This window comes from Chelonus insularis, unplaced genomic scaffold (genome assembly GCF_013357705.1).
Source record: "Chelonus insularis isolate UGA/USDA-ARS -01 unplaced genomic scaffold, ASM1335770v1 contig_144_pilon, whole genome shotgun sequence".
Taxonomy (NCBI): domain Eukaryota; kingdom Metazoa; phylum Arthropoda; class Insecta; order Hymenoptera; family Braconidae; genus Chelonus; species Chelonus insularis.
Window position 1 is genome coordinate 429582 of NW_023276385.1, and position 23315 is coordinate 452896.

At 28.8% G+C, this 23315-nt stretch overlaps 7 protein-coding genes across 8 annotated transcripts; 3 read left to right on the forward strand and 4 right to left on the reverse strand.

The window, feature by feature from the left end:
• The first annotated feature begins 1508 nt into the window (after window positions 1-1508).
• Window positions 1509-7591, forward strand: LOC118075029 (zinc finger matrin-type protein CG9776-like). Its single transcript, XM_035096614.1, has 9 exons — window positions 1509-1573; window positions 1848-2185; window positions 2273-2401; window positions 2786-2948; window positions 3037-3215; window positions 3315-3695; window positions 3948-4053; window positions 5151-5269; window positions 5349-7591. Exons 2-9 carry the CDS (start codon window positions 1898-1900, stop codon window positions 7419-7421), a joined length of 3438 nt encoding a protein of 1145 aa, XP_034952505.1. The 5' UTR covers window positions 1509-1573; window positions 1848-1897; the 3' UTR covers window positions 7422-7591.
• Window positions 7592-7710: 119 nt separating this feature from the next.
• On the reverse strand, window positions 7711-11172 carry LOC118075038 (ADP-dependent glucokinase). Its single transcript, XM_035096635.1, has 4 exons — window positions 10663-11172; window positions 9903-10327; window positions 9363-9811; window positions 7711-9112 (listed from the first exon to the last, which is right to left on the reverse strand). The coding sequence occupies exons 1-4, from the start codon at window positions 10995-10997 to the stop codon at window positions 8870-8872; spliced, it is 1452 nt and encodes a 483-aa protein (XP_034952526.1). The 5' UTR covers window positions 10998-11172; the 3' UTR covers window positions 7711-8869.
• Window positions 11173-11678: 506 nt separating this feature from the next.
• LOC118075035 (ATP-binding cassette sub-family B member 10, mitochondrial) lies at window positions 11679-14097 on the forward strand. The gene is made up of 3 exons (XM_035096628.1): window positions 11679-12380; window positions 12481-13589; window positions 13668-14097. The coding sequence occupies exons 1-3, from the start codon at window positions 11777-11779 to the stop codon at window positions 13926-13928; spliced, it is 1974 nt and encodes a 657-aa protein (XP_034952519.1). The 5' UTR covers window positions 11679-11776; the 3' UTR covers window positions 13929-14097.
• Window positions 14098-14183: 86 nt separating this feature from the next.
• LOC118075036 (Protein phosphatase 4 regulatory subunit 2-related protein) lies at window positions 14184-17078 on the reverse strand. The gene has a single exon (XM_035096629.1). The coding sequence runs from the start codon at window positions 16922-16924 to the stop codon at window positions 15005-15007; it is 1920 nt and encodes a 639-aa protein (XP_034952520.1). The 5' UTR covers window positions 16925-17078; the 3' UTR covers window positions 14184-15004.
• Window positions 17079-17301: 223 nt separating this feature from the next.
• On the reverse strand, window positions 17302-19668 carry Tmem18 (transmembrane protein 18). Its single transcript, XM_035096607.1, has 5 exons — window positions 19415-19668; window positions 18787-18904; window positions 18628-18682; window positions 18451-18544; window positions 17302-18330 (listed from the first exon to the last, which is right to left on the reverse strand). The coding sequence occupies exons 1-5, from the start codon at window positions 19475-19477 to the stop codon at window positions 18193-18195; spliced, it is 468 nt and encodes a 155-aa protein (XP_034952498.1). The 5' UTR covers window positions 19478-19668; the 3' UTR covers window positions 17302-18192.
• A 548-nt stretch (window positions 19669-20216) lies between these two features.
• LOC118075025 (ataxin-3-like) lies at window positions 20217-22145 on the reverse strand. Of its 2 annotated transcripts, XM_035096605.1 has the most exons (5): window positions 21887-22145; window positions 21636-21800; window positions 21428-21564; window positions 21185-21339; window positions 20220-21090 (listed from the first exon to the last, which is right to left on the reverse strand). In XM_035096605.1, the coding sequence occupies exons 1-5, from the start codon at window positions 21908-21910 to the stop codon at window positions 20492-20494; spliced, it is 1080 nt and encodes a 359-aa protein (XP_034952496.1). In that variant the 5' UTR covers window positions 21911-22145; the 3' UTR covers window positions 20220-20491. The 2 variants fall into 2 exon arrangements, with proteins under 2 accessions (XP_034952497.1, XP_034952496.1); XM_035096606.1 differs by lacking the exon at window positions 21887-22145 and having other exon boundaries at window positions 20217-21090; window positions 21428-21595; window positions 21636-21754.
• A 402-nt stretch (window positions 22146-22547) lies between these two features.
• Window positions 22548-23259, forward strand: LOC118074980 (uncharacterized). Its single transcript, XM_035096552.1, has 2 exons — window positions 22548-22933; window positions 23026-23259. Exons 1-2 carry the CDS (start codon window positions 22650-22652, stop codon window positions 23126-23128), a joined length of 387 nt encoding a protein of 128 aa, XP_034952443.1. The 5' UTR covers window positions 22548-22649; the 3' UTR covers window positions 23129-23259.
• Window positions 23260-23315: the final 56 nt, after the last annotated feature.

Consider the following 23315-nt stretch of genomic DNA (forward strand, 5'->3'; position numbering starts at 1 on the left):
AATATTTTCTTATTTTCACAATTATTTGATGTTGCGTTAAATACCAAGAACAAAATTATGAAATAGTACAGAATGATTTGAACAATTTAACATTAAGTTATAATCTATTATTTGTTTTATAATAACGGCTGTGCAAACCGTATCGATTTTTATCTTCCAAAATGTATTCACAATTCAGTCTTGCACCAGTCTATAATTAAATAAAAAATAATTAATTAAATAAATGAATAATGACAAGATAGATAAAAAAAAGAGATGATACATGTGACAGAATTAGCATATCTTCCATTAAGCTTATTTTTATAGTTTCATAGTGATTAAACAAAAAAACGTTGTTAGATAATACAGTTTAGAAAGCATTGAAATAACCCATTTGTTTATTGGAAAATAAATTAATAAATAAAATAATATTGATAAATAATGAATCAATAAATAATTGTAATCATAATAACGATAATGATAATATTATTATTAATTATAAAAATTGAATTAATTCAAATACTAATAATTCTAGTTATAATGCTAATAATTGATTCAATGACCAGCAAAAAATGTAAGAATTATTATTCAAGCACCAAAGATTGTTCCACGAATTTTTCGAAGCAATCTGAAAATTAAATAATGGCAATATTGCAACAAAATTCTGTACAAATTAATTAATGCGCCGACAAGAAGAATGGCATTAGCCATCTGTCTCTTATTAAGAAATCTTTATAGCAAACTACTTTTTTGTTTTTTTTTAATCTGAATAGTTTTTTTTATAACTATAAAATAACGAACGATAAGAAAAAAATTAAATTAATAATAAAGGATCCTTGAATAATCCTTTTAAAACCCCGTTAATTGTATCCTATATAGTAATAAAACATAATTGTAAATAATTATTGCCAGTGATAAGAAGAGTTTTAAGAGCCTGTATATTGTAATATAGATAAATTGATTAAATATATAAAAATAACGTATTTAGATCATTAAAAATTGTTTCTTATTAATGAAAATAAATAATAAAGTAAATAAATGGAATAGTACATACGTCGCTATTAAAGTATAATAAAAATGATAAAGAGATAGAGTTAAAAGTGAAAAATGATCATGATCATTAATAACATTTAGTTATTTGTACATAGTGTACGAGAAGTTGGTCTTGTAAGATAAAAAATAAGGTGTTTTAATGTGCACATAGCCGCATCATTGTCAATAATCATATTATTACGACTAATAATAATTACAGTTTTTAAAAAAATAAAACTACTCTTGAATATTTACTTTTTTCATCTACTCTTCCTTATATACTACTTTACATTACAAGTTCTTTTTATTTTTTATAATGAAATATTTGCTTATTTTATTTTTATTTTATTCCTCGATCAAATTTTAAAATTTTTATCAAACCTTCAATAATGTCATTTCAAATTCATTTCTTTCGCGCCTTTTATTTTTATGACGCATACAAATTTAACTGCGCATGTCTCAATTTGTGAACGGTCATCACCGCATCTAAAGCCATAGTTTCATGGATATAGCACATCAAGACAGCACATTTTCGGCTTCTTTTGTAAATTTTATTATTAAGGTAATTATACTTAATAAATTCACTATAAAATGTGTACAATATGTAAAATATCCCGTTAATCTTCGTCTTTATTAGTATAAATATATATTTTCATCAGATTTAATTAAAATCATTTGTAAGAGCAAGCATGAATGCTGTTTACCACGTTAAAGCTTTAGAAATGGCCGCTATTATGCTTGCAAATTTATTTCTATGATGTTAAAGTTACTAACAAATATTTTAAGAATAAAATTATTGAAATTTTCACATTAAAATAATATATTTTTTTTTTTAGAGTATCGAAGAATAATCATTGAAAATTTTATTTATCTATAAACTGTGACGATGGAGCCGGAATCACGACGAAAGGGTCCAAGGAGCCCCAGTGCTGATTCTGATGACTCCTCTCATAGGAGAAGATCTCGAAAATACGATAGAGATCGATCGCCTTCTCCTCGAAGACCAAGATACAGAAGATCGAGGTCAAGAGACAGAAGATCAGATTCAAGAGAACGACGTAGAAAAGAATCAAATCGTGCTCCAGATTGGAATAAACCAACACCTCAAAATCAATCACAGCCTACAACCAACGCCGGACCTGGATATGTTCCTCCAGTTCATAATCAATATCAGGTACTTGTAACGCTTTTTTCCGATGAATTATTAACAGATTTCTTTATTAATGCGTTGATTTACCATGCTAAACTACAATTCTTCTAGGCACCACCACCTCCTAATACAAGTCAACCACCACCACCCATACAGCCGTATAATCAAGGCTACAACTATAACTACAATTATAATCAGGGATATGACTACGGGTATCAGCAACCAACTGGTTATCGAAGTGTGAGTTTTTTTCTGTGTTCTTGCTCATAGTTTTAAACCTCTTTATCTACAAGAATTACATTTTATGATATTCAACGTGTTGATAAATGCAAAAACTTTTTTTTTTATTTACATAAGTTGATCAAATTTCTCAGAAAGCGTTTTTAGTGAGTTAAAGTACATTTTTTTGTACAATTTTTTAAATAATCGATTGTTACATCGTTAATACTTGATCATTTTCGCGATTTTTTTCTCCACTTGAAGTAAGTATACAAAACCCGGTTGTTTATATGAGACAAATTGATGGTCAAAAATTTGAAAGTGACTTTAAAAGGTAAGAAGAATTAAAGGTTTTTTTTTATATTTAGAATCGATTTTTATTTAGGATTAAAATAAAATTTCTAGGATTATCCACCACCTAATTGGCAAGGAGGTCAAGTTCCTTACAATAATCAACCAACTCAACCACCACCTGCAATGGCTCCGACACCTGAAGCTCCACGGCCTGTAGAACCAGCTCCTCCTGATTTCGGAGCTGTTTCCAGACCTGAAGATGCTAAAAAAGAAGGTTTGTACTCTTTGATGAAATAGAATTATCTATGAAAATGTTTTGCATCAAAAAAACAATTATTTATTTGTCATTAAATTTTAAATAGCAATTGCAGCAGAAATGAAACAACAACAAGCTACTCTATCAAAACAACGCGAGGAGTATGTTAAAAAGACCATGACTTTGCAGCGAGAGTTGGAAATTTTACGTCAACAGTGTGATGAAATAGGAAAAGAAGGTGGACGTGAAAATAATCGAATAGTTAAAGAAAATCAGAAACTTCAGGTAAATAATCAAATATTATTGTTAACATTATTAATATTTTATTACATAAATAAGGTCTTGATTTGTAAAAATAAAAATCCCACTAACATTTAATTTCAGGTTGAAATTCAAACTAAAATGAAATCAATCCATAATGTTATTGATATGCTAACGGGAATAATTGGTGATAAAGCAACAGTAGATGAATTGAAGAATAAATTCAAATCTGATTTACCATTAAAACGATCACGAAGTCCCAAAGAAGAATTTCCTAAAGCCAAAGTTATGGAGTCTCCAGATAAATCATCTGGTTCAGATACTGAGAGAGATAGTAAAAATGATCGGAAATCATCACGTATTGCTGACGAAGATAAGCCAATTTATAATTTCGTACATTATGATCCTGAAATGCATTGGTGCAAAGTCTGCGATATTTTTCCTAAAACAGCTAAAGAATATTTAAACCATCTTCATTCAAATGAACACAAAGAAGCTTGTTTGGTGAGTCATATGTTATTAGTACTTATATCTAATCTAAGAAATTCAAAGTATTTTATTAAATTAACTATTTAAGTAAATGTATATAATATTTATTAAATCTAAAAGAAAAAATTTTATCTATAATGAAGCAAACAAACGGTGAGAATTAATCTAAGCAAAAATGTTCAAATAAATTTTTATAATTGTCAATTATTATGTTTGAATGCGAACTCAATTAAAGCAATGTATCATTATATTCTATTTTATATCTAGGAACGCAAGATTGTGGATATGCCATGGCACAAACGCAACGGCGAGGGAACTGAAAAAGAAGTACCGTATTATCCTGGTCTACCAACAAAAAGGACACCAATAAAAGGTATGAACTTTTTTTAATGAATCTTTACTAATTAGTATACAAATTCCGTAGCTTGTGCACTGACACTTTGTTGTCTGGTATGTATTGAAAAAACCTGCAGTCTACAGATTTGGATTGCTTAAAAATTTTTTTCGATATTAACTTTGAAATAATTTTTTTATTCATGCCTCCACCTGCTTTTTTTACTATATTTTTCTCTAAACCTACAAGTGAAATTTTTTTTATTGAACTATTTAATGATCTTTTTCAACGGAGTGATGAGAAATTTTTAAGCAATGGATGTAATAAAAAAAATTGTGCTCTTACTGAAGAAGAATTTGAGCAATAGAAAGGATGGTCCACAATGATTTAAAAATTATCCAGAGAATCAATTATTTATTTACAGTGAATTAATACCTCACTTTTTCTATGACGATTATTAAGAGCTACAAAAAGTGAAACAGAATTGTTTATCATGCTGTTTCTTATGTGAGTTTTTATTTTTTTCCATATTGATTGAATAACTGTGACGATAAGTGATTTATTGGCTGTGATAGCAATGACAAATAAAGAATGTGAATTATTTAATTATAATGTGTTAATGTTGAAAACCAATGGGTTTATGATAAAAAATATTCTACAGCTCTATGTAAAATATGTCGTAATTGTCTGGTCGTCGAACCCCGAAGAACATTGGATACATTCAGCTACAAAAAATTATTACTTAAAAAATAATGATTTAATTAGTTAACCTAACTGAATAATTTATCTATTTATTTTATCGACTATCAGCCAAATGCAGTATATTAAGCAAATATTTTAAAAAATGTTGAATATTATTTTGTAATTTATTCTATGTATAAATTGTTGTGATATGTTAATAATAAATAAAATGTTACAGTAACTTTCCCTTATCCTCATTGCAGACTTGCAGATTTCGTCAAAGGATTGATTTTAAATTGCCGTCTTATTTCTCAGTCATCTTTTAATGTACTATCTTTGTTTTCAGTGACTTGAATGTATCGAGGCTGAACACAAGGTCATTCTTTATGAACTTATGAATATTTGTCTGTTTCAAAGAGTGAATTTATTAATTTGGCTTTATTTTTGGGTTATAGGATTGCAATTCTTCAGCCCGGCTACTGCTTGGTATTGTAAACTCTGCGACTCCTGGATAGGTGATCTGCACTGTGCGAGTCTTCATCTTAAGTCAAAACGTCACTCTGAAAATTATTCTGTACGTTTTATTTTTTTATTTAATCATTGAAAGTAAAAATATAGCTATTTACCATTCAAATAATTATTTAAATTTACAGCGATTCGTGGATCAAAATCCACACTGGGAAACTGATTGGATGGCTGATCGTGAGAAAGCTTTTTCTGAAGAACGCCAAAAGCAAATGCAGATGGAACTTCAAAAGCAGAAAGAGGATGAGCCTTCAACAAAGCCTAAAAAATCAAAAAAATCAAAGAAGAATAAAAAAAAATCAAAAAAACGAAAAAACAAAAGTAGCAACAGTGATAGTACTAGTGATTCTGACAATTCTGAATCCGAATCTGATCAAGATACATCTAAAAGTATTCGTGTAGCAATGAGAAACAAAATGAAATCTTCAACTCAAGCTATTTTAAATGAAGAAATCGATTACCATGGTATTAAACTTAAAGGGCACTGGGTTACCGGAAATAAATCCTTAAATCCAGAAGCTCCATCACAAGAGAACGATGACCGTCAGTTATTAAATTCAATTAGAGATAAATTAAAAGCTAAACAGGAAGAAGAAATGAAAAGTCGAAGAATAAGTTCTGATCAAATGCAAGTTGAACCAGAAGATGATAAATATGCACACAAACCTGATCTTGGTGTTGAAGCTTGGGGTCCAAAAGAACCTCCTAAATCATTTTGGATCAAAAAAGACGAAGAGAAGCAACCAATAGCTACAAAACAAGTAGACATTCCAAAACCTGAAGAAATGCCAAAACCTCATATGGGTTTTTGGACAAAACAACAAGTAAATATGACTGTAAAACCTCATGAAAAATCATCCGATAAAGAAGATGATCGTGATCGTGATCGTGATCGACATAAAGATGATCGTGACAGAAAGTATGACCGAAGAGATGACAAGTATCATAGCAGATATGATAATTATGATAGACGACGAGGACGAGATAGGGATCGTGACAGAGATCGTGATTATTATGACGATCGAAGAAAAGATCGTAGAGGAGATGATTCTCCACGCCGTGATAGAGGATGGAGAGATAGTCCAAAGAGGGGTTATGATAAGTACAAAGATAGAAGAGATGACGAATCGAATGATGAATCGAAGTATGATAAAAAATCGAATGACTCAAAAACAAAAAAAGGTCAGGCTCCAATGAAGAAACAGACTCCACAATCCAATAAGGGAAAACTTCCATTTATTGGACGATTACCTCTATTCAAAAAAAAGGGCGATGATCTTAAAGGAGGAGAAAAAGACATTACACCTTTGCCTTACACACAAAGTAAGTTTGAAGATACTCCTAAGGTTCCAAGTGAAATAATTAATCCGCCAGGCGTAGTTCACATCACAAAATTAGCTACTCCAGTAACAATGAATAACTCAGTGCCCCCCGCAAAAACACAGCAGTCTATGAAAATTCTTGTTGCTCCACCACCACCAGTTTTGAATTCCAACGCATCGAAAACAAGTGCAGTCCCAGCACCAGCTACTGGAGTTGTTGATATGGAAATTGAGGATCAATCTGAAGATACAATAATTGAAGAGCCTACAACTGAAAGTGCAGTACCTAAATCTGAAACTACAGAAAATTCTAATTCTAAAATTGAAGCTCCTTCGGTTACAACTGGAGCTGATACTGCAAATACTAATGTTTTTGCTCCAAGTCGACCTCCACCTTTCATTCCTACTAATCCACCACCATTTGTTCAAAATCCTCCTCGATATCCAGTGCGACCACCAACGGTTACAATGTCTACTTATACACATCCACCGCCAATGCAAACAGCATATGTTCAAGCCCCAACTCCAATGCCTCCGATGATACCGATGGAGACGCCAATTATAGATGGAACAGAAGTTGTTCCAGAACCTGAAAAACGTTCGACGGACCCAAGCACTCCACTTCCAGAAGATTTACAAGAAGCTTTAAATATAATTTTCCCTAAAGATGAAGCAGAAGCTAAAAAAGAGGCTCAATTGGACAATCATATAATGTATGCCACGATGTATAGTAGCATGCTTGGATGTGTTGGATATGGGCCTGAATATATGGATCAACCTCCACCGGAAATAACACAAGCTGATACCGAAACTGATACACAACCTGGACCTGATGATCTAAAAATGCTTGGTATTGACGAAGGCGATACAATATTTTAATAAACTGTTTTTCTTGCATCAGTAGAGTATTACAAAGTAGTTTTTTGAAATAAGAACTCAAATCATTAAAAATGATATGTTTGATTGATCGTAAATAGTTTAATGAAAGTGAGGTACGATAAAAAAAAAATTACTATGGGTGATGTAATGATTTCATTAGATACATTGTAACACTCCAATTTTAATTATTAATATTGTAATATCCAAAATGGGTATATGCATAAAAAATACAAAAATTAATTATGTGTGCAGTTATTTATTTCCATTACAAGTTATTTTTTGATAAATAGATGTAACATCCATTTTATATTTGTAAAATTTTAAATGCTTTTAACTTTTTTAGGCTGCTTTTAGGTCAATAGATAATAAATTAAAGCATCAAATATAATCCATTTTACATTTACATTACATATCAATTGTGAATTACGTCCAACAGGTATACATATATAAATTGACATGGATTTAAATTTCCCAATTATTACAGAAAACTATAGATTACACTCAAATATACAGATAATAATTAACAATAGGCACTCCCACTTTTTTCCTTATTATAAACAAATGCATTTTGATAATTAAATTTAATTTTTTTTCTTATTTCTTATAAATTTATTTATTAAGTTGTGTAAGTTTTGATAGATTTAATATAATTTTTATTTATAATTAAAAACAGCATATTAATTATGAATAATATATTATTCGTTATTTGTTGATGACTTAAATTATTACCGATCAATTATTAAAGCTCAAATATAACAAATCATTTTAATATATCAATTTAAGTTACAGTTGATTGTACAGTTGCGTTTTTCTTTAATTAGAACTTTTTGAAAAGTAAAATAGTTTTTTTAATTACGTGACTAATTAAAATTATTTTTAAACCTATAACTTACAGCTACTTACAATTAATGTGTTATTATGAAATAGTTGATCATTAATACAAGATTAATGATGATAATAAATTAGTATAATGTTTCCTGATTTAATTAAGGCCTGAAAGTATTGATATACAATGGAGAAATGTGTTATCAGTTATTTTATATCAGTTTATCACAATGTCTGTTCTATACCTTAATTCATGGAAAATGTTTTCGAAATAGATAAATATGTAGTTCACTTTAGTAATTTATGTAATTTAATTATTGGTAAATTAATTCATTAATTAATATTAATGGCACGCTTACGATACAATTTATAAAATTGATCGAAATATTTGACATAGATCTTAAGGCTGTTGTATCTTGCTTCACTATTGATAAAAAATGTTTTATCAATTTTTTAAATTATCAGTCTACATCTGGAATGATCTATTAAAATATCTCTAATTTAACTATTAAAATTTACACAATCAGGAATGCTATTAAAGAAATTTCAACATTAACATAATATTAATTGTAACACATATTTCTTGGTTGATATCTCAGTTTTTTATCATTATAGAAGAGTAATTAGATCTGAAGAACTAAACCTGCACTGGAAATGTTATCTCCACCTCCAGCAGTCTGACTTGCTTCAGTGCAAACAAGTACTGGAGCCACACAAATTTCTACTGTATATTCCGTTGTGTTTGCTTTCAATATTTCATCCCAACAAGAAACTGGATTCTCTATATCCAGTGGTATTCTTTTCCCTGAGACTTTAGATGTCGTAAAACTTTCATCCATTATTAAAGCTGCTTTATTGACATCAATCTGTAATATTAAAATAATAATTCCTCAATGTTTTAAATAATAAAATAATAAATTTTTAAAAATATATCTCAAATTTTTTTATTTGAAAGGCATTCAATCGCAATCATATACCAAAATGAAGTTGCTGATGATGTTTTAAATAATGAAATACTTTGCGTGATAAAATTGAAATATTTACTGTTAATATTTGATTCCTTTTAATTTGTGTTTATTTTTACTATAATCAATTAATTAAATATTTTCAACTTACGATAGACGTTCCACAAACGTGACGATGAGCAACAAGGGATGCTTTAGCAGCAGCAGCCATAGTGTTTTTCCATTTGGAATTTTTTACAGTTAAAATAGCTTGATATGCTAAAGTATGGACATGAATCCTTGTTAAATCTCGCGCATGTTTAACATGCATACTTTTTGTACGTATAAGTTTAAACAAAACTCTCATATAATCAAGAATAGTAGCAACTCTTGGTGTAGAATCAGCCACGAATGAAACATTCCCATAGTTTATGGAATGATATAAATTAGCAACTTCTTGCTCATTCATTCCTAGGCTGTCAGCAAATGGTAAAACCTTGGTTTGGAGTTCAACCAGTAAATCTTTTTCTACAAATGATGCCATTTCAAAATGAATTTTTGTCGTTGGTGCTTGATTAATCATTTGATTCATTATTTTGTCAATTCTTGCACTTCTGATTCCTTTTAAAAAAAAAATAGGAAGTTGAACATTATACTAATGTTAACGAGTGATATGTTTAAAATTGAATAAAATTGATAAAAACTAATTTACCTTTACCAAATGGATAACTGTCCATCATTTGAATACCACTTACTACAAATAGATCAGGCTTATATTCTGGCAGTAAATTATCGAAATATTCTAATGAGCTAATCGTTGGGTTATTGGCATCATTATGAATTATAAATCTATTAGCACGAGGAGTAGTGTAAGGACCCCATTTTTCTCCTCGTTTATATTCTAAAATTAAATGCACATCATCCCTATCAGCGTCACCACCGACAATCTGAATACTATCAGGGATCATTATCTTTAAAGATCGAGTCATTTTTGAAGCTAATAATACATCGCAGCCTTCTTTGGCAAATCTCATTGCCATTATTGGAGCATTTCCACCGATGGCTGAATAAGATGATGGAAATGATTTAGCTTTTTTTACTAATTCATCAAAAAGTTTCTCATTGTTCATATATCGTCTGAAACGAATTAAAAAATTAATAGTATTATTAAATGTAATATAGTTTAGTTTGAGATTGTCGCAAAACAGGTTGTTAATGTTAAAAAAAATTTTTTATTCAATACCGGTTGTGTTTCACAATTAAAACTGTATGAATCTAAGTAAATGTGTTTAAATACATAGCTTGAAGTTATTATTAACATTATTAAAATTTTAAAGAAATATACAATGAAAAGAAAGCTCGAAGGCCATATGATATTACCGATTCAAAGTCGTAAAATATTATTTTGATGTTGAAATCATTAAATTTGAATGAAAAATACTAGTCTATGTAAAAAAAATATAATTACTTACTCAGAAGCAGCTCCATGTCTAAAATAATACGCAAAACTTTTCATCAACTCTTCGTATGTGCTGATTTCGTCAAAATGTTCTGGAGGTTCAATCTCTGAAGAGTAGTGTAATAAATATTTTGCTTCAATGAAAACATCAGTACATGCTCCATAACCTATTGCTACTTTCGGTCGCACTTTAATCTCATTTTTTGTTTCAATATTTTCTAAACCGTGAAGTACTCTTGTGACTCGAATTTGTAATTCATCATTATTATGTCTAAAAAATAATGCAATTAAAACTACTAAAATCGTTAAAAAAGTCCCGAATTTCAATTGTTTGGATGCCATAGTCATGGTTTAATTTTTATATTCTATTTATTGTAAACTTGTTTTCCTATTCTAACAGCAACTATGATAAACTAATGACGGTTAGAAATGAAATGAACAGTATTAACACTAATGATCTGAATTTTAATAAATTAGTTTACTGATTCTGACGTTTATGAACTCGGCATCCCTACCAAGGAAGAAGATATTTCTTCCATCTAGAAGTGAGGAAACAAATAATTACGTTTATCCATTTTTATAAATTATCAACAAACAGTAATTATTGACTCAATTCAATGTGCGCAATTGATTTGCGCATGTTGTTGATTTTAACCTTAATATTTTTAAAATTTTTAAAAAATAATTTATAAATAATTGGTTACCATTAATAGTATTGATTCATCGATAATTGTTTTGATCGATAATAATTTTCTTACTTATAATTATCATAAAGTTATCGTTCATTTTGTTACAAATGTTATTTTTTCAAAAATTAATTTATAATTATATTTTAAATAAATAAATAATTTATTTATCAGTTTTCAATGTATTGTGTCATTACAATCTCATCATTATTATATTGTTTTGTTACATCTTTATCAGTAAGCAAAACAGGAATTAAAATTTCAAATAGCATATTTTTAGCTTATTTCAGAAATAGTTTTAGGTTATAATTCATACAAGTTTTGCTTTAATTGTTATCAATGACGAATGAAATTTTTCACAGTCGTAAGAGTGTATTCTAATATCAACTAATAATTAATGACAAATAACATTTTTATAAAAAATATTGTAAATCAACACAGATGACACAATTTAGTAGAATGATTGTTTTTAGTAAATTGTTACGAAGAGTAGATTATATTAAAAAAATCAATATGTGCTCCAAAAATATTTTTTATTTACTAAAATCAAATACATCGAATGTTAAGAATTTTAACATAGTAAGAATTTATCATACATCAGTTTATAAATCAAATGTGAATGTTTTTAAGAATGCAACATCCAAAGATCTTCAAAAATTACCTAAAACAATTAATAAATCAGAATTAAAAAGATTATTTGAATTAGCGAAACCTGAACGATGGAAACTCATGACTGCAATAGGTTTTTTAATAGTTTCATCAACAGTTACAATGGCTGTACCTTTTTGTGTAGGAAAAATTATAGATGTAATATATGTCGAAGATAAAAATAAAACGAAAGAGAACTTAAATCGTTTCTGTCTTATTTTATTCGGAGTATCTATGATTGGTGGCTTATGCAATTTTGGAAGAATATATTTTATGTCAACTTCAGGTTATAGAATTACTCAAAACTTAAGGAAGAAAGCTTATTCAGCTATTCTTAGTCAAGAAGCTGGAATGTTTGATAAAATGAGTACTGGAGAATTAGTGGGAAGATTAACAGGTAAAATAATATTTTATTTTTTATTTATTTTTCCTTACTGTTTACTTTTCAAAAATAATTAAGTCGTATGCACATTACTAATTACTCTAAATTTTTTTAGGTGATGCGCAATTAGTCAGTGCTGCAGTAACTAGCAATATCTCTGATGGTCTTCGTTCTTCCATTACAACAATAGTTGGTACTTCAATGATGTTCTACACTTCTCCTCCACTAGCTTTGGTGGGCTTGTCGATTGTGCCAATTATTGCAGGATTAATTATCACTTATGGCCGGATTGTTAGAAAAATATCAAAAGACGTGCAAAATAGTCTTGCAGTTTTGAATACCACCGCAGAAGAAAAAATTAGCAACATTCGAACTGTAAAAGCTTTTGCTCAAGAACAAAATGAGATTAAGCGGTATTGTTTAAAGTTAAATGATTTATTAAATTTATGTTATAAAGAAAGCTATTATCGAGGAATGTTTTTTGGATTATTTGGATTCTCTGGAAATGCCATTGTTATATCTGTTTTATATTACGGTGGATTTATGTTATCAGACTCTTCAATAACTATTGGAAATTTAAGTGCTTTTTTGATGTATGCAGGATACATTGGGATTTCATTAACTGGAATATCAAAATTCTATTCAGAATTAAATCGAGCTCTTGGAGCAAGTACAAGGCTCTTTGAGTTAATTGAACGTAAGCCTAAAATTCCTTTTGAAGGTGGAAAAATTTTAGACAGACCTCTGACTGGAGACATTATTTTCCAAAATATCAACTTCGCCTATCCAACAAGAGAAGGCAATTTGATTTTGAAGGACTTTTCACTTCACTTAAGTTCATGTTCAATAAATGCAATAGTTGGACCATCCGGTTCCGGAAAATCAACAATAGCTCTATTACTTTTAAGACTTTACGATCCAATTTCCGGAGACATTCTACTAGATGGTAATGATATGAAGATTCTTAATCCGTTATGGATAAAATTACAAATTGGATTTGTAGCGCAGGAACCGATTTTATTTAATGGAACAATTAGAGAAAATATAAGTTATGGAACAAATGAAGTGAATAATAACGATATTATTGAAGCTGCAAGGATTGCTAATGTATTAGAGTTTACTGAAAAAATGACCGATGGATTAAATACAATAGTCGGCGAAAGAGGAGTTACTTTAAGTGGAGGACAACGTCAAAGGATTGCAATAGCTAGAGCTTTAATCAAAGTAAGTAAAGCAATCATTATTTCACATGTGATAAATAATAATTAATGATGGTCGAGAATAAAATAATTATTGTTACAGAATCCAAAAATTTTAATTTTGGATGAAGCAACAAGTGCATTGGACGCTGAAAGTGAAAATTACGTGCAAGAAGCTTTAGAACGAGCTACTAAGGGCCGCACAGTTTTGATTATTGCCCATCGATTAAGTACAATTAAAAATGCAGATAAAATAGCGGTGCTTGATCAAGGTCGAGTAATTGAAACAGGAAATTATACAGATTTAATGCAAATTGAAAATGGATTATTTAGAAGATTAATTAAGTATCAAACATTTAGTTAGAAAGAATAATTAGTTTATTCTATTTCCTAATTTATATAAATTTTATTGGTAGAGCAAAAAATATAAACAATATTTATATTAATTATCAGTTACCTTTTATTTACTTTTTTGTTTTAAATGGATTATGTAAGAATTGAGTGTTTGATAATAAATTATTTTGTTAATTCTATTGATTTTTTTGGTATTAATTGATAATTTATTATCGATAAGCATTGTCAACTATTATATAAGGTCAATAAATTATTGTAACAGCTATTTTTATAATAATCTGTATATATTTTTCTATAAAATAATATACACAGCTACCTTAAATTATAACATTACGCTTACTACTTTTAGCTCGTTTCAAAATTGATCATGAAATTAAAATGAATGTGTACCCCGTGAATACCAATTTTTGTTTATTATACACTGTAATGTAGTTTTTCAAATATGTCGATTCTTTCATTGATCAGTTCGCGTATGAACTTTTTTCTATTGCTTTTAATTATTATTTTTACAATTAAAATAATTTGTTCCAATGAACATTACATAAAATCAATACAGCATCAATCGAATAATTTCGTAGAGGCAGAAACCGTATAATTTATGTTATATAATTAAGTCACATCTTGAAACATATCATTCATTTATAGGCAGTGTCATTAATCATTATGAAATTGGAAAAAACTTTTAAGCCACTGACAATATTCATTTTAATCCATTTCAGTAGCACGATTGACAGAGATATGATATATGATTAATACAAGAACATTTTCCAAAAAAACAAAAATTTCATTTTAATGTAAATTAATAAATCATTATAATTACATCAATAAATACGAAATAATTGAAAATATTATAGTCCATTAAGGCATTAATAATTTAGAAATAACCACAAACACAATAAACTGCAGGATACATATCGGTAAATTAATTGAAAAAATTAGTAAATTATTAGTATTAATAATTGTAATATATATATATTCATAAACCAACATTAATGATAAATTTGTCATTGTTTGTTTTTCTTTTATTTGTCAGGGCTTGAAAACCGCGATAAAAAAATAAGTCATGATTTAATTTCATTGTTTTTATTAACTTCTCAATTCTCCACTTTCTTCTTCCATCGGCTCATCTTGTTGAAACACTGGCATTACCTCTTCATTATCTACATCCATTGATTCCGTTGGTTCGTCTTTTTCCATCGGGGTAATACTTGTTGTTTCTGAATGTTCAGATGAAATTTCATTTTTTAAATTATCATTTTTTACTTCTAAGTTTTCTCCACTTGTATTTTCAATATTATTTTCTTCTAAAAGTTGGGGCTCTTCTTCATTCTTTGGACAACTATCAATTTTATTCATTACTGTAGTAGTTGTTGATGTATCATCTCTAGGTTCTTCAATAATTGGAATTGGGTCCGGAACTAATGTATTATTAAATTTAGTATCGTCGTCCATAGCTTCTTCAATAATTACATTACTGCTATGTTCATCCGACTTAGAATTTTCGTGAGAATTTTCATTAAATGGTTCTATTACTGGTTCTTCAACTATAGGTTTCGGTATGTCGTCTGCTGAGCTAGATAAAGAAAAATCTTCAGTACTTTCTTCATTAGATTCTTTTAAAGTCTCTGAATCACTTGACGAAGTAGAAACATTTTCGGAAATATTTTCTGCTGGATTTTCTATTTGAGTATCATTGACTTTACATTCAGATACACTTGGTTCATTACAATTTTTATCTATATCGTCATTCAATTGCTTAGTAGATGAATTAATCGATTCATCTACCACTAAACTTTCTTCATTATTACACTCTATTGATGAATAATTTTCACTATCTTCCTTTTCAATTGGTTCTGATACATTATTATCTAATTTAACTCGTTTCTCAGGAGTCTCTAGTTCTAAATTATTATCAACGGAACAATCGATTTCTTTTTCGTTCGGATGAATTTTTTCTTGATCTTCTTTATTAGCTTCTATATCATTATGCGTTAAATTTTCTTTAACATTATTAATTTCTGGATAATAACTTGAAGATTTTTCTTCCACTTTGCCAAAATCTTTTGATTGGAACGTAGTCTGTAATTTTCGGCCGCTATTATTTTCAGATTCATCATTCTCTGATTCTAAAGACGGCTGAGAGCTTGTATCTTCATTAATTATCGCTTCAGGAACTTCATTAACAATACCTGAAACTTCTTCCGAATTGGCATTTACAATATTGCTATTACAAAGTATTGATGTCTCGACAGGAGGCGTTGAAAGAACCGGAGAATTTGACATTTCATGTGCTGCAATAAAATTAGATACTGATATATCAAGTCTAGATGATGTTGACTGATCCTTGTCATTAATAACAGACAAATTTTCATCAGTATTGGCATTTTTCGATAATTTATTAGATGGTAGAACAGTTTCTACTAAAGGAACATCATTCTCTACCGATGGAAGTGATACTGTTGATTCTGTAGTGCAGTCTTTAACCCAAGATTCCATTTCAACTTCATGAGCAGACTCTGTATTTGGTGTTTCTTCATCAATTGATCCATTAATCATACTATCTCCATTCTCATTTCTTCTAGCTGCTAGTCCAGGTTCTTTTGTAGATACTACCAGTATGTTTTTTTCAATAGCTCGCATAAATTTATCGACACGATTATATTGTTTACGTGGTGCCGTTAATAATTCACATATCCTTTGGACCGTAAAGGGTGCACTAGGGAAAGATTCCAAAAGTTCAAGTAGATTACACTTCATTATGTCATAATTAAAGTGCTCCAAATTAGGACTTGATGCTAGATCAAGAGCTGGACAATTTTCATAGAAATCAGTCATCACTTTGACTAATTTTTCACGGAATAATGGTTTTATCAAAGACCATTGGTAAACAGGATCACCTGTCTTCGCAACAAAACAAAGATAATCCTCCAACTCACGCGGAATCTCTGACGGCCGCATTTTAGAAAACTCATCGAGTGCTTGTAAAACTTCTTCTGGATTATCCATCTTCACTATTCTTTTTATAACCTTACCCCCTCCACCCGTAAATCAATTGAATTGTAAAATTTTTGTAATAATAATAGATAAATGAGCACAAAACAATTTTCTCAAACGGGTTGTCTACTGAACGCAAACACACCGCAAGCCAGTCCGGCAAACGGTTACGTTAGAAAGTCAAACGAATAAAATTAGCTGCAAGTCATGTCAGGTTGGCAAACAACTCCAAGTAGCGCGAAATTTAAACTTCAAAAATTTTTTATAATCGTGTTGATGATTGAATTGAAACAGAACATTTGATAACATTCAGTAAATGAACAATGTTGTTGACATTCATTATTTATTAAATAAATCATTGAAATGATTAGAAAAAAGTTGCTGACAAAATCAAATTTTATTAATGACAGTTCATTATTGAATTCACATTTATACCATAATGACTTGATGAAATATGCATAAATAGTTATCAAGGATTTATATATCAATAATGGCAAAGTGATTGTGTATAATTTCAAAGAAGATTAAATAATTTTTTGCAATTATAGGAGGAAGACCAATATACAGTAAATAATTATAAAAAACAATTTTTTTTTTTTTTGATTTTTAAATTATAAAGGTACGCATGCATTGAAGATGTAAGTACTTGAAGCACGCAATTCGAATATTTTTACTGATTGTAAGTTATTAGGGCATAAAACGATGATGAAAAAACTATAAATGATCGGAATGTCCATAATACAAAAACGAAATGCATACAAGGTAAACTTCGCACATAAAAATAAAGCTAAAATATTAAACTAATGACATAAAAAATTGATAAATTTGTCAAACAATGGATTAAATAATTCGTTAATGAACAATTTCAACAATTAAGAGTATCACAAAAAATAATTAATGAATAAATATTACACGCAGCAACGAGCCTTTTTAAAAATGTACAAAGTTTTTTTCAGGTCTACGTTTGTTTAGCGCCAATGAACATTTATGACTTATATAAATCTATGCGATCTCTATTTTCAGATCATTCTTAAATATTCACCCTTATTTTTATAATTAATTTCACCTAAAAATAAAATGTATTAACAATTATAAAATAAATGTTTGATTTGATGAAAAACTGATACGCCGTGGTGATCAACATCCGCAGAAAATTTCGTGCAATTTTCAACTATCACTCCATTTAATTATTATCTGTATCTTTAGTACTTAACACTTATCATAAACCAAACGAGTAATTACTGAACAATTACTCTGACTAGATTTTGTATCTTCTTCAATTATTCGTTTTTTGACTTAAGGGTATTTGTTGCATTCGTTATGCCTTCATTTCCACCTTGTCGAATTTTAGCTTGTTGTCGCAATTGTGCACGTTTTAAGCTAGTCATTAATTGACTTGATTGATAGAGCCAACTTGCCTGAAAGTAATTTTTTTTTACTTGTTCTGCACAAGCATTAAAATAATTGCTCTAACATTAACTTATGTAGCCAGTATTTTACTTTTTTACATTATTAGAAAAAAAAGAAATTATACATACCACCATTATCATACAGTTCATTAAAATTGGTACCGAAAATACTATTGATATGAATAAGCCCTTGGAATCGAAATATTGTTGTCTTGAAAAGGCCCTAGAAAATTTTTAATTAATTTAGTTAAGTTAAAAACGCACAATAATAAAATAAATAGGCTACATGAATAAGAGATAACTTACATCCAATTGCTTGCGGCGGCTTCATTTATACTTTCAGAAAAATAAACTAAAAGTACTAAAAAATAAATAAATTTTATTCATTGTAGTTATTATAAAGAGATATATCGTATTCATTATTTAAATAAATATTAAAAGAGAATTGTTCAAATCAACACTTACGAAGTACAAGAAATAATAAAATTTGGAAGTTTGCATGATTTCTCGTCATTAAGGCAGTCATAGTCACTGCTATATGAAATGCTAGTAAAATTGCTAGCCATGGATCTTTCCATTCAATCTGTAACAATTTCAATAATCCTATATTCAAATAATTTATCAATTCACTTTAATATTATACTCGGTACTAGAGTTTATTTGATTTTACTTTATTTTATATTTTCGAAGTATCAACTATCATTGGCTGTTTTACATTAATTTCTGAAAATTCTAATTATTTTTATTGTTTTATGATACAAAATATACAAATGGTTTTTAACTATAAGAAGACATACTGATACATTTGATCATCTTAATCATAAATCGATGCGTGACATCATCATATCATCATTAATAGAACGAAAGGCATGGCACTTTCGAAAACATATACAAAAAGTAAAGAATATTTTTTGAAGAAATTGTAACATGTAACAAAAGGACTAAATCTTTTCATAAATATTGATTTATTTTTAGTAAATAATGCGGTTGTTTGATTCGAAATATAACCTGCATAATGCATAACCTGTTAAATTAGGCACTTGATATCAAGTATTTCTGATAATAATAAAAATTACAATTTAAGGCAACTTACACTTTGAAGAAATGGCCAGACACCATCTATTGTATCTGTTGCAATAAAATCAGAACTCGACATTTGTTTAATTTTTTTGAATCTGTGATTTTAATATATTTTTGATTGATAATAAATGTTGAAAATGCACTCATCAAAATGTATCGTCATTTACTCAACTAATACTACTATGAAAACTCACTGATACTGCGCACTGACACACATAATTATTTAAATATCGAAACCACTCTCAAGCAGAGAGAGAAGTCTTTTCTCTGTCTCAAGAATGATATCAACAAAAAAGACACCGTTATTATTTTCAGTAGATAATGAATAATTAATCTGTTTTTTTTTTATATCTCCCTCAAATGTTAACTATTTTTTCCTTATTTTTAGGGAAAAAATCAACGTATTCCTGTACTCAAAAGATATAAAGGAGACTAGCACTATCTTTGTTTGAGGGAAAAAAGCTGTCAGCTTTCTAACCTAAAAATTTTTATGATGTCAACATACATTGACATCATAAAAATTAGTTTAGCCATGCAAACAAAAAAGACATCTTACCTGAGTGTAAGGCACTGTCGCTTACAGCTCGGGTAGTAATGCACTCACGTAAAAAATGCCTTTTTTTGTTCCCTTAGTTAACAACATGTTTTTAAACTCTAAAATATACATAAAAAAGTTAATTAATGAATTTAAAATTATTTCGACATAAATTATATCCAAATAAAAGTTAGTCAATAATAAAGCATGATAAAATGATTAGAATTTTTTATTGCTCAGAATCAATAGATAAAAAATTTTCTACAATCTATTATCTATAAATAAAAAAGTTAATCTCTAGTTGCATGTACATAAATTTCTCTCAGTAATGTACATTTTTTTTATATTTATTTTCTGTTTGAATACATTTTCACTATTGGTATGTAAAACCATTAAAAATCTCCAACATTAATAATTTTTTTAAGATTAAAAATTAGTACACTTGATTATTTCAACAAATATATCATCCATTAAAATTATGTTGAATTTTTTGTATTCTTTATCCAAAAATAATCATGATTAATGTAGAAATATAGATTTGAATTAGAAGATTTGTTAAGTATTTAATTTAGATTCATTGTTCGATGGTCTCGCTGGTATACCAAGGTATGCAAGGCGTCGCCAACGAAGATCATCGGGATCTGGAGTTGTTGGAGCTGTCACACACTCTAAACTTAATTGTAAGGCTTTTCTCAACTCATCATCTTCATCTTCTTCCTCTTTCTTTGACGTATTTCCTCTACCACCATTCACATCTAACCTCATTGTTAATTGCTCATTCGTTTCATCTTCATCAACATCTTGAAGCGATAATTCTAATGCTCTCTGTAAATTAGCAGCATCTTCATCATTCGAATCATCTTCTAGCACTATGGGGATAATTCGCTCTTTAGGTCCATTAGAAGGGGGATTTGAACTAGTAGAACTCCATGAAGAGGAAGGTACTTTTACTCTCTCTAATGCTGATACAGCCTGTTGTATTTTAGCCTGCTCATCTTCTTCAGCCGTACCTAATCTATACCCTACAGAATCAAATTTCTTAGGTACTTGAGAGATTGATTTTGATTTCGAAGTAGCAGAAACTGGATTTTTGAGTAAAATATCATCAGCAGGACATGGTGGTAAATCTCCAATAACAATAAAAATGGAGTAACCTAATAATTAAGAATTTTATCAATTTTATATCAAATATTATATTTATGTAATAAAAAAATGTTGAGTTGATCCATTTTATAATATCGAATTTACCTTCTTGAATCAGCTGCGCAAGATACATAGCTAAATAAGTGTCCGATAAGAGCTGTGGACCACTTAGAATAGAATTCAAATTAAACCATTGATTACCAATTTTTCTAATTGTAAACCAGTGACCTTTATAATTGCATATATAAGCCCGCATTTGTCTATAAAAAAAATAATAAATATATTCTCTAGTTAAGACATTGGGTATTTTTAAGTAATTTACTATTGGTGAAAGATGGAATAACGTACGAAGGATTATTTTGTGCTGTAAGTGCTGTTGGTTCAGTACTATTGTAGGGAATTAGCTCCAGTCCCCATACTTTCAATGCACTGCTTATCACTTGTACCGAAAAGTATCCACTATCGTCCATATTTTCTGATGGTTGCTAATATTGTACATGAAAAAGACAATCTGCCCTATATTAAGGTTGTATAAAGTTAAATCCAAACGAAGTACCTCTAAGAATTGTCTATAATCTTCGGAATCAACTCCTGACTCTGCCATTCTTATCCTTTCTTCTTCATCCATTTGTTGAGCCAAGTTAGCTAAATCAACAGCATTGAAGTATGGTCCTTGAAGAAGAGCATTCAAACAATGTTGTGCACAAAGATAACCCTCTTGCTATAATAATATTAAGTTATTTATTGTTTTACAAATTTTTATAAACAATTTCTAGCTAATACGAAATTAATGAATATTTGTTTTACCTTTTCGTGAAATATACTCTCCATTTTTCGTTTTAATATAAAACTTCCAATAGACAATTCGCCAACAGTCACGTTCACCCAATTAGATTTCACAAATGTATAGCCATTCGAACAAACGTCATTCGTAAAAATATTTATTTGTGAATTCAATGATGAATGTAAACACCAAAAATCACAAATTTAAGATTTTCTACTCCATTTACTAATGTCTGTTGCACTAACAGAAACTAAAAAAACAACTAGTGATTCAATCTACGCACCATTTTTAGAAAGGTGACTAATACTCCCTCTAACTTTTATGATGATACAAGAACTATTATGTTACGTAACTCTATATTATCGATTGACTATGAATGATCATAGACATATGTATTACGCATAAAGGAGGCAAGCCAATCAGAAATGAGATGTCCCGGAAGAAAGAGATAAAAAATAACTGTATCGTTTCTATCCTTTTTTAAATAAACGGAATTTTCAAATTTTTGTAACTTTTTCCATTTTTTTTTGAAAAAATTAACTTATTTTGACTAATCGAGACAACTATTTAATTTTATTAATTACAGCAAAAAATGCCAAAAATATGTGTAATTTGTAAAAAAGAACCTATTCCGTATGATGATAGTCGAAGTTTTGACAAACAAGAAATGTGTTTTTTTTATATTTTAAATAATATTTAAAATTATATTGAATCAATTATCAAAACTGCATCTTATTATTACTTTTTATAATACGTATAAACTATTTCTTGATCGGTCGATTTTCTATGGATGATGTGTTAAAGCAGGAATGGATGATTGCTATCGCGAGAACTTCTATTTCGCCAAATTCATATGTTTGTAGTGATCATTTTACAAATGAGTCGTATCATCAGACTAATGAATACACGACTTTAAAACGATTATTATCAAATGCAATTCGTAATATAATAAAAAATCCAGAAGTACCATTAGACAGTACTATTACAGTTGCTGAATCAACTAATAAAGATGATCTTAATAGTCAATCTGGATACAGTGATATTAAAATCGAAATCAACAAACGGAAAAAGTTTTTATTTTAATCCTTACCTTTTATATCTCAATAATATCAACTAAGTTTCTGTCAAAGTCAATTTACTAAATTTTATTATATTTTTTCAGACCTTATCCTTTCACATTTAAAGATTTGACGAACAAGAAATTTCGTTTCAAAAATAGTGTTCAAACAGAATCCATCGAAAGAAAAGATTTCATTTATTTCTGATACAGCATGGGAACGATTCCTCAAATTAATGATTTATAAAAATAATCAAATAGCAGTTGTTCGTAACAAATATTTAAGAAAAAAAAAAAATTGAGAATTTAACGATAATAATTGAGAAATTAAAGATGAAAAATTTTGTAGCTGTTCATATTTACAGGTTTTTAAATAATATTTGCCATGAAAGGTC